The sequence below is a fragment of the Centruroides sculpturatus genome, unplaced genomic scaffold (genome assembly GCF_000671375.1).
Source record: "Centruroides sculpturatus isolate CEXI.00-Female unplaced genomic scaffold, Cexi_2.0 scaffold251, whole genome shotgun sequence".
In the NCBI taxonomy this organism is placed as follows: domain Eukaryota; kingdom Metazoa; phylum Arthropoda; class Arachnida; order Scorpiones; family Buthidae; genus Centruroides; species Centruroides sculpturatus.
The window spans coordinates 705060-716264 of NW_019384351.1; the positions used below are offsets into that span (position 1 = coordinate 705060).

Consider the following 11205-nt stretch of genomic DNA (forward strand, 5'->3'; position numbering starts at 1 on the left):
TATGTATCATTAGCTTCTGTCCTGTTTTGAATATACTTCATTAAACTTATAACTTTTTCCTTATTTCTTTAACATACTCTTAATTCTTTCACTTTATGTGCAAACAATACGAGAATATTTTTATAAAGGCTGCAAAGGCCACAGTCTTCTATGGCCCCAGATTATCTAAGATCAAGGATGTACAGAATGAATGAAATGTTGCTTCTTGAAATATTCATATGGCTTTAAGGTGATGCCCATATCTAAGAAATGTACAATAGTGAAGCTAATTTGGTCAACTCTGGTTAAACTGACAAAGTCTTCTAAATCCTTACTGTGACTTCCATATATTTATATACCTTTTATTACAAACTTGGTACATGCTACTAACTATTTTAATAGAGGATGCAGCTCTTGCATATTTCTTATAGGTGACACATGGTTCCTATTGCAACACAGGTTGACCACTCTGGTATATATTGTCATTAAATTTGAAGAACAATAAATAGCAGATAACATGCACTAATTTCAATAAGATTCAATGGTATTTTGAAAGTTGAAGAACCAAAGAATAACACACTAAAAACTTACCAGATAATGCCATTCCGTTAGAAAATGTATACTTTTCTAAATCAGTAGATCCTTCTGAATTTAACAGAATTCTTCCATTAACAAGTCTTGTTTTGTTACTGAAATATTGAAGAGCATAAAATTAACAAAAAATAAATGAGTATTAATTAACTTTTACTATTAGTTTAAAAAAAATTCAATAGCACAATGTTCATTAATTATATTTAAATAAAGATTTGCTTGGAAACGACAATATACAGTTTAACCCAATTATAATGCCAATGTCAGCGGTACTTTGTGAATTAGTACTAAGAAAGCTAGAAAGTAATATCTTACCCACTTTCCAGAAAGATATAATAGTATATAACATCATCCATGGGACTGACAATTTTTTGACATTATAACCGAGTGTCATCTGTGGGGTCATAATTTCAGTCCATAAAAAGTACCAAGTGTGTTTAAGAATCTATTATAAAATCCATTCTAATTTAACATCGTATGTATTACCGTAAAATTATTTCTTACTGGTAATACAGTATACTGTATCTATTATAGTAATAATAATTTATAATAATAATAATAATAATGCAAACTAAATGTTTAAATCAACTTTATTTACATTATTATGTCTAAGTTTACATTGATGTAATTAAAAATTTAAAATAATACCTTTTATAAGAAATTTCTATTTTTCTTAAGTTTTTGATAATGGCGGTACTTCTGGTTTTGAGAATAATGTCAAATTAAAAGGCAACAAAAGGTTAAACTAAGGTATGCCAATTAAAAAAACACAACAACAACAATATACACTTTAAAACGTCAGTTATTTTAGATTGTAAGCATTTTTCACCTAAAAATTGTTTATCAATGTCATTTTCTAAATCATACACTTTGTTCATTATTTCTGATGCAATCTAACATTAAAGCTTTCCTTTCTAAGCTAGCCAATTCACCTGATTTGATGCTAAACTACAACATGTCTAACTATGCAGACTAACCGATCATCACATCATTTAAAGGAGTCACCCCACCAAAGTCAGGTGGTGAGAGTACCACCACCCATAGTCATTCTAGGAAGTGGACTGACCCTAGGAACCGAACACTTAGTATTTTCTTTGTTAAATAAAATTCATAATCTAATTTTGTAAACTTGAGTGCACTTTAAATATGACATTAAAACAGGGTTTTATGTCGTTACAAGTGGGTTTTTTAACATTATCTAGTATAATAAAATCATGGGACTGATTAAAAACTGACATTATATTAAGGTTTTCGTTACATCCGATGATGTTATAATCAGGTTAAACTGTATATATATATATATAAATTGTCGTTTCCAAGCAATTTTTAATTTCTAGTTTACTGGAGTTCAATTTTAGATTTGTATGATTGACAGAATATAGATCATGTGACAGACAAAACATTGATTCTGATTGGTTATGTGCAACATTTTTTGATGCTTATTCCTTACATATATATAAGGCACATGATCTACATTCTATCAATCATACAAGTCTAACATTGAATTCCAGCAAACTGGAAGTNGGAATGAAAAAACTTGTTACACATTGGAAGAAATGTGTTAGTCATCATTAAGGCTATGTTGAAAAATAAATATATGATTTTGAAGCTTAAGAATTGTACTTCAATGTACTTTTTGCCTGATCTTGCTATTTTTTTTTGTTCATGTTCTACAAGCATGCGTGCATTACTTTTCAGCCTGCTCTCATAAGTTCCTTAGATATATAATACATTAAAATTAAGGAAATAAATTTGACGTTACCTCCCAAATTTTAGGTTATCTAACGTAAAAATGTTATAATTTTTAAACAGTACTTCATAAAATGCTATAATTTTTTGTTTATTTTTTAAAATCAAGTCAAATATTCAGATCAAAATTAATGTAAAAAATAATAAGAGACTTTATGAAAGCTTCTAGGAGTGGAAATTGCAGCATAAAACTTGACAATAACAAAATTGAGACAGATCAGGATTTTAAGATTGGCAGAAATGATACAACACCTGAAATTAAAAAAGGATTAGCCTTTGGATAGAGTGCAAAGGTGAGCATAATTCCATTTGGAAAAGTAAAGACATCAGCATTTTAACTAAAGCCTGGTTAGTAAATGCAATTGTCTTTCCCATTGTTATGTATGGCTTAAAACATGAACAATTAAGAACATGGACAGAAGATGTAAATGTTAAGAAATAGAATTGAAATTATTGATTTTTATTTCAAAATTGTTAAAATTATAGAATATCACAAAAGAAATATATCAACATAAGGATCTTCCAAAATGAATGCTCCATTTTAATTTACTATAATTATATTAATTATTATCCGAGAAGTATGTGAGACATACCAATCATCTGAGTTTCATCTTTCATCTACATTCAAACATCCATCTACTACTACCTTTAGGAAGCCCCATAAATGAAAATAGCAACTCTGCAACAGAGAAGTAATTAAAAATTTAAAATAATACCTTTTATAAGAAATTTCTATTTTTCTTAAGTTTTTGATAATGGCGGTACTTCTGGTTTTGAGAATAATGTCAAATTAAAAGGCAACAAAAGGTTAAACTAAGGTATGCCAATTAAAAAAACACAACAACAACAATATACACTTTAAAACGTCAGTTATTTTAGATTGTAAGCATTTTTCACCTAAAAATTGTTTATCAATGTCATTTTCTAAATCATACACTTTGTTCATTATTTCTGATGCAATCTAACATTAAAGCTTTCCTTTCTAAGCTAGCCAATTCACCTGATTTGATGCTAAACTACAACATGTCTAACTATGCAGACTAACCGATCATCACATCATTTAAAGGAGTCACCCCACCAAAGTCAGGTGGTGAGAGTACCACCACCCATAGTCATTCTAGGAAGTGGACTGACCCTAGGAACCGAACACTTAGTATTTTCTTTGTTAAATAAAATTCATAATCTAATTTTGTAAACTTGAGTGCACTTTAAATATGACATTAAAACAGGGTTTTATGTCGTTACAAGTGGGTTTTTTAACATTATCTAGTATAATAAAATCATGGGACTGATTAAAAACTGACATTATATTAAGGTTTTCGTTACATCCGATGATGTTATAATCAGGTTAAACTGTATATATATATATATAAATTGTCGTTTCCAAGCAATTTTTAATTTCTAGTTTACTGGAGTTCAATTTTAGATTTGTATGATTGACAGAATATAGATCATGTGACAGACAAAACATTGATTCTGATTGGTTATGTGCAACATTTTTTGATGCTTATTCCTTACATATATATAAGGCACATGATCTACATTCTATCAATCATACAAGTCTAACATTGAATTCCAGCAAACTGGAAGTTCTGCAGTTACACCAAAGATTTAATTGACAATTCTGAAAACTTATGGTACACTTTTATTTAAAAGTTTGTCCTATTCTGCATATATTTTGATAGCAGTTGTATATTTATTAAATACTTTCCTGATTAGTTTGACATTTGTAACTGTTTTCAGGTGAAAATGATTCCTATTCTGGACAATATTAATGATGGTAATATGGTTCTGTTATATTGAGGCATAAAACTGTCACTTTAGGACAAAAAGTGCCTAAAGAATTTGCCTGCAGGGAGAAGATAAGGCTGTGGCTCCAGCAGTAGCCTACAGAGAAGGGTCTATTGTGAGAAATTACTTTGTTAAATAAGGAACCTTTTGTCATAAAGTGAACATTTTTATTGCTCGTTAAGAAGTTTTTAACAAAATTGTTAAATTAAAAGCAAAGTAAAAAAAATATACATATACAGAGGAATATACTTGCCTTCTATGGTAATCTTTGCTGACAAAATTTAGAGACATGCAGTTAATTTAGATGAGACCCAAGCCATATATAAAATAATTTAAGATAAATTAAAATTAAGCAAAATTAATGCTAATAGATACATGTTAATACAATTTGATTACAAAATTTATTTTCAAATTAAATCATTATTGTATCGATGGATTGGCCAAAAAATGAAGATGAAGAAAGAAAATTTTATTGTTTGTTTATTTATTTATTGCATATACAAAAAGAAATGTCACAAGACAATTGATATCCTCCCCCAAAAATAAGTCCCATAAGAAAGGATTATAATACAAATGAACAATTATTTATTGTAACATTATCACAATGCCAGGCTGCAATTTTTAATCATATTTTTAATTTATTTAATTTAAAATATAATTAAATATTAATAGTGATTTGCTCCTGTACATCATACTTTTCCTTTAACAACAGAGTCATGCCAATCATCTATCTAACTCTTTTCAGGGGAAAATTTTTGAATTAAAATAATGTGACTTCTGGTTTGCATTGAAAGTTTGTATATAGTTAATCGGGGCCTCCTGCCCCTAAGATTTCCATATCTGGTCTTGTCTTTCATCTATCTAACTCCATTCTCGAGATTAAGGATCCTTCCTTAATGGGCGACGGATGGATGGAATGGAAATTTATAGGTCTACAGTTTTTTTTAAATTGCAGCCCAATATAAATTAAAAGATTAAATATCATAAAGTAACCATTTACAAATGTGTTTAAAATGTAAAATGAAATATAATTATTATTTTTGGCTTATTAAATACATGCTTGGAGCATCTTACGAAACCTGATACATTATAATAAAGTTATATCAACTGCCATATAACATTGAGCTATTTATTGGCAATAATAATTACAAATTACCAATAAATTTGACTTTAGAGGGAGGCATTAAGTGCCATCTCATATTAAAATTAATAATTATAATTTAATTAAATAATTTTAGATTAAACTAGAAGAAAAATCATCCCGGAGCAGAACTCGAATTTGCAACTCCCACTTGCTATGTGGACGCATTGCCAATTATGCTACAGGACCTCCAGTCTGATCTCCTCTTCCAGTATATTTCTTCCAGTTTAATCTAAAATTTATTTATTTAAATTATAAGATATTAAGATGATATTAATTTTAATATGAGATGGCACCTAACACCTCTCTTCAAATTTTTTCAAATTTATTAATAATTTATAATTATTATCACCAATAAATAGCCTGATCTTATACAGCAGTTGATGTAGTGTTATGCTTGGAACATATAATATTAAAATAAGATGCAAAATTAGATGTAAATGTTAAGAAATAGAATTGAAATTATTGATTTTTATTTCAAAATTGTTAAAATTATAGAATATCACAAAAGAAATATATCAACATAAGGATCTTCCAAAATGAATGCTCCATTTTAATTTACTATAATTATATTAATTATTATCCGAGAAGTATGTGAGACATACCAATCATCTGAGTTTCATCTTTCATCTACATTCAAACATCCATCTACTACTACCTTTAGGAAGCCCCATAAATGAAAATAGCAACTCTGCAACAGAGAAGGTATTTTGTGTTCTGCAGTTTGCAAAGTCAGAATCACTTGTCTTTGTGCAACATGAGTAATCTGAAAGAGCTGTAGAACTGACTACCACGGGAAGAGTGATGATAGATATGCTGTAGCAAGCATAGGAAGAATTTGAGGAATGAGTCAGATGTATGCCATGTGCATACATTGAGAAACTGTAATGGACAAATGTGAAACTTGGACAGTTTTCCAAAGTTTTAATGTATGTTATGGTGTTCTCTGATAGCAATTTAAAATAGTAACATTCTATTTGGAAGACCCTGTATTTAGTCATGCACTTATAATCATAAGCAGATAATTTTAAAATTTTAATGTCAGATATGTTAAAAATGCAATTTAGAGTGAGATTCAAACTTATTCTTTCAATGTGGTGTTATGTTATCTGGACTTTGATATGAGCACCTCCAAAGTTACGTACAGGGTACTTAAAAAAAAATGATGTTAACACTAATGTGGAAGTAACTTGTTATGCTGAATTTGTAGTCAAGGTCATTCCCTGCATTGTTATTTGCCACCTGCAAGAAGTCAGGGTCCAATTGTGAACTCCACAATTTGATCCTGACTTCTTGCAGGTAGTGAATAACAATGCTCTTCCATAGAAGGGCCATACTTCAAAAAAATATGCCCTTCCACTCTACAGTGGTAACTGCAGTGGTACATTCTCCTTATAAGTACTGATATTTTTTGAAGCATCCTGTGCATCTTCATTTATAATTTTAACTCTTTAAATACATGTCTAGTGATAAACTGTTTCAATTTTTAGCATGCAAAATTCAATTTGAACATGTGATATTTTTTATAACACAGTTGCAAGAATATCTGTAATAAATTTAAAATATCCTTACTCTATTGAAAGAATTATAATTCTTTGACATAATTTTATAATATTTATTAATCACTAAAAAAATATTTTATCTCAAATAAATCAGAATATACAAATTAAACAAAGAAACTTACTCGGTATAAACATAATTCATAACTTCACTTTCTTCTAGAATCAAGTTTTCTTCATAAGAATTTGTTTCATAATTTCTCAAAAATAACATCACTTCTTGTCTCTAAATATATAAAATAACTTCTAGAAATGTATTTACAAAATAATTTTTATGCTTAAAATATATTTAGTATTTTAAGCTTGTGATTCATGTAGGCATCACAATGTCTAAATACAAAGGCAGGCTGAAAAATAATGCACACATGCTTGTAGAGCACAAATGAAATGATTTTCAGAAGCGTGCCAGGTGGCATATGGAAGTAACATTCCTCCTCTATGTGCAGGCACAGTTTGAGGTTGTTACATTCAGTCAGTATATTTTGAGAAGCGGAAATATGGAGACACGTTCTGGTGCTATGTCAACGCGAGTTAAACAGCGTGCTGTTATCAAATTTTTAACTGCTGAAAAAATTACATTTAAAGGCTGTTTATGGTGACGATGCTGTTGATAGGTCTATTATAAATTCATGGATAATAAAATTTCATGGTTGCGAGCCTGGAAAAGCCATAATTGTTGATGAAACACGCAGCGAAAGTCCGATCACTGCCACAGACAATTACCGTTGCACCTTGTTACAATGTTTAATTCTTCTCAGTACATACAGACTCTAAAACACCTCTGACATTGACTTTGACATGTTAGAGGCAGCCTGGCACCAATAATCTTGCAACGTGACAATGCTCGTCCACACACCTCGCGTGCAACTGGAGAGGCTCTGCAAAACCTGAAGTTTGAACCGATTCCACATCCTCCTTATTCCCCCAATCTTGCACCTTGCGATTTTTATTTGTTTCCTCTACTTAAGAGAAACCTCAAAGGTAATCATTACACCTCAGACAATGAGGTGAAGGCAGCTGTCAAGTCCTAGATTCGAGAAAAGTCAGAAGAATTTTTTAGTGACAGAATGAAAAAACTTGTTACACATTGGAAGAAATGTGTTAGTCATCATTAAGGCTATGTTGAAAAATAAATATATGATTTTGAAGCTTAAGAATTGTACTTTAATGTACTTTTTGCCTGATCTTGCTATTTTTTTTTTGTTCATGTTCTACAAGCATGTGTGCATTACTTTTCAGCCTGCTCTCATAAGTTCCTTAGATATATAATACATTAAAATTAAGGAGATAAATTTGACGTTACCTCCCAAATTTTAGGTTATCTAATGTAAAAATGTTATAATTTTTAAATAGTACTTCATAAAATGCTATAATTTTTTGTTTATTTTTTAAAATCAAGTCAAATATTCAGATCAAAATTAATGTGCATAATAAGAGACTTTATGAAAGCTTCTAGGAGTGGAAATTGCAGCATAAAACTTGACAATAACAAAATTGAGACAGATCAGGATTTTAAGATTGGCAGAAATGATACAACACCTGAAATTAAAAAAGGATTAGCCTTTGGATAGAGTGCAAAGGTGAGCATAATTCCATTTGGAAAAGTAAAGACATCAGCATTTTAACTAAAGCCTGGTTAGTAAATGCAATTGTCTTTCCCATTGTTATGTATGGCTGTAAAACATGAACAATTAAGAACGTGGACAGAAGGAAGATTGATACCTTTGAACTTTGGTGCTGTTGACAATTACTGTAAATCTCCTGGACAGCACAAGTTGCCAACAAAGAAGTTTTAGACTGTATCAAGCCTAAGTCCTCACTAGAAGCCAATATCAATGGTAAAAAATTGTCTTATTTTGGTTACATCATGTACAATAGCTCACTAGAAAAGCTTATTTTAATGTAAAACATCAACAGACATAGAAGAAAAGGATGTCCACAAACTCATTAGTTGGACATATCGTTGGATACTAACAAGAGCATTGGAGAACAAGGAGGATATAATTGACAGGACCAAATGAAGGAGATTGATTCATAAAATGACTAAGAACCAATCTCAATTGAACAGATGATAATTATAATGATTAATAAGAGACTTGTAATGTAACATTAAATTATTTTACAAGCATGTAAAATAAGAATGCATAAATCATGATCAAACTACACCTGAATATTAATTATGGTATTAGGTAAATTCTAGACAAACTCTTGGCTCTTGCACTTTAAACAGATACACTGTACATTTCTAATTACACTATTAAGATTTTTTTAAATAACTTATTCCATTTTATAGGCACCTAAAAGGATTTTTAATAAACTTATCATGGGTTCATCAGGCCTATAACAGAGCAACCTTTAATGACGATGAGGCTCAACTGTCTATAAAAATTTCCAAAGTTATAATTTTGATTCTATCAAGTTCCTCAGAACAAAGGATAACTTTCTGAGCTGCTTTGCCCACCTGGCTATGCTATGAATCTCCAAAATAATCTTTGTTTATAGATATATATTTAGATTTACCATGTACTATACAATAGCATTGACAAATGAAGAAACAGACTAAAAGAATCAATGTTCTGGATAATATTTCTGTTATTCTAGAATATTGAATTCTTTTACTCCGTTACTTCATTTAGTAAAATAAATATCACTGTGAAAGCTATTTTAAGTAACAATAATTATTATTTATTATCCAAATGACCCAGAACAATTTTTAAGTTAAACCCTAACTACACAAATTGTACTGGATTTATAAAAAAAAAAACTTTGAAATAATAATTTTATATTAAAAGTTTTAAACTTTATTATACCTCAATTTCAGGAACATTCCAAAATACTGCAGATCCTTCCCTGTAATAAAAGAATATTGAATTTTTTTTATTTACACAGAACTAATTATCAAGTTATCATTTAAATAAACTTTTTACAATTTGTAATCTTTTAATAGTTCATACTAAAAGCCATTTCCTAATTTTTCATTACAAGTAATAAAAAAACTTGTAGTATTATATGTAAATTAGTACATTTAAATTGAAGTTTAAGTATTTTAAATTCAGTTGAAATTATTATAAGCTTATATTAGATGCACGAGAATGTTTAAACTATGTATACCACTAAGCACCGAATAATAAAAACTGGAATATATTATTGGGAATAAATTAACACCTTCAAATTTCCAGCAAAATTTGTTTAATTAATGTACCCACTAACATTTTTGATCATCATTAAGCATGCCGTTATGTTTAAATTTTTGCATTTTGTCATTCTTGTTACTTGAATAAGTTGGATCAAGGATCCAGTGGCAAAATGGTGTTTATCATTGAATAAACTGTCTCTAGTTTCTTTATCCCCTTAGTATTTGTCTGTTAATAGAAGTAACATTATAAGAAGAGGATGTCAATGTGGTAATTTGTAATTTCATAAAAATTCATTATATTAGACTGTAATTATAATTGTAAAAGTGTTTAGTAAGTTTAGGTAACAAAGGAAATTGAGATAATATAACAGACATTCTCATTTCACTATGTACTTTGCATCACAAAATATATTGTACAGTAGCTTTTTGTTATATCATACATGTAGAGAGAGAAACCAAATGAGTGATTTAGCAGATGGCACAATATAACCAAAGGATTTATCCACTATTGGCTAAAGCACTTTTATATTTGAAAGACAAAAAATATATATATCCAAATAAATAATAGAATGAGAGGCCACTGCATATAAATCAAACTCTAATCCATACCAGTGACCACTGACACTTTAATCTATGGTAATACTGTCAATTTTAAATCTAGATATGCCATTCCAATGCTGTAGACCAGGGATGAGCAACACGTGGCCCGTTCAACATGTTTATGCGGCCCGCCAAGCATTTTTAAAATTGAATTTATTTTATCGACTTTCTCCCATCAATATATTGTTATAAAATTAATTATAATAAAATGGTAGTACAAAACTAAATTGTAGTACTAAACCTAAACAATTTTTTGTGACGAGTTACTCACTTGTCGGCGACTTGTTCAAACATGCAATACGAACGCGCCACATCTGTGCTTGTTTGTGTTTGCTTCTGTCACACAATCAGTCAGACTGGTAAGCTGTTAACTAGCAATTTTAGCAATTCTTGTGTTTCTTGAAAGGCGTCAGTGCAATATTATTGTCAAAAAGGTAATATTAGAGTTTTTTTTTATTTAAAATTAAGTTTTCCTACAAATTTTTTTAACTTTCAAATTTTTAATCCATAATAGCATGTTGGAAAAGCAAACAAAAAAACGGAAGGTTGCGGATGAGCACAGGCATTTCCAAGAAAAGTGGAAATTTGATTATTTTTTCACTTTCGTCGAAGATAAAGCTGTATGCTTAATATGCTCAGAGACTGTGTCGACATTAAAA

General features: G+C 29.6%; 2 protein-coding genes across 6 annotated transcripts in view; one reads left to right on the forward strand and one right to left on the reverse strand.

Annotated features, from left to right (window-relative positions):
- LOC111637872 (required for meiotic nuclear division protein 1 homolog) overlaps positions 1 to 11205 on the reverse strand; it is a 34302-nt gene that overhangs the window by 7353 nt on the left and 15744 nt on the right. For 4 of the 5 annotated variants that reach the window (XM_023383486.1, XM_023383476.1, XM_023383493.1 and 1 more), the window contains exons 5-8: positions 9621 to 9660; positions 6936 to 7036; positions 4364 to 4381; positions 571 to 668 (exon numbers count right to left, since the gene is read on the reverse strand). In XM_023383486.1, coding sequence (XP_023239254.1) covers positions 571 to 668; positions 4364 to 4381; positions 6936 to 7036; positions 9621 to 9660 — 257 coding nt within the window. The remainder of the gene's footprint in view (positions 1 to 570; positions 669 to 4363; positions 4382 to 6935; positions 7037 to 9620; positions 9661 to 11205) is intronic. The other variant, XM_023383499.1, reaches the window with a different exon arrangement.
- LOC111637899 (general transcription factor II-I repeat domain-containing protein 2B-like) overlaps positions 11050 to 11205 on the forward strand; it is a 3620-nt gene continuing 3464 nt past the window's right edge. The window contains exon 1 of the mRNA XM_023383506.1: positions 11050 to 11198. Coding sequence (XP_023239274.1) covers positions 11062 to 11198 — 137 coding nt within the window. The 5' untranslated portion in view covers positions 11050 to 11061. The remainder of the gene's footprint in view (positions 11199 to 11205) is intronic.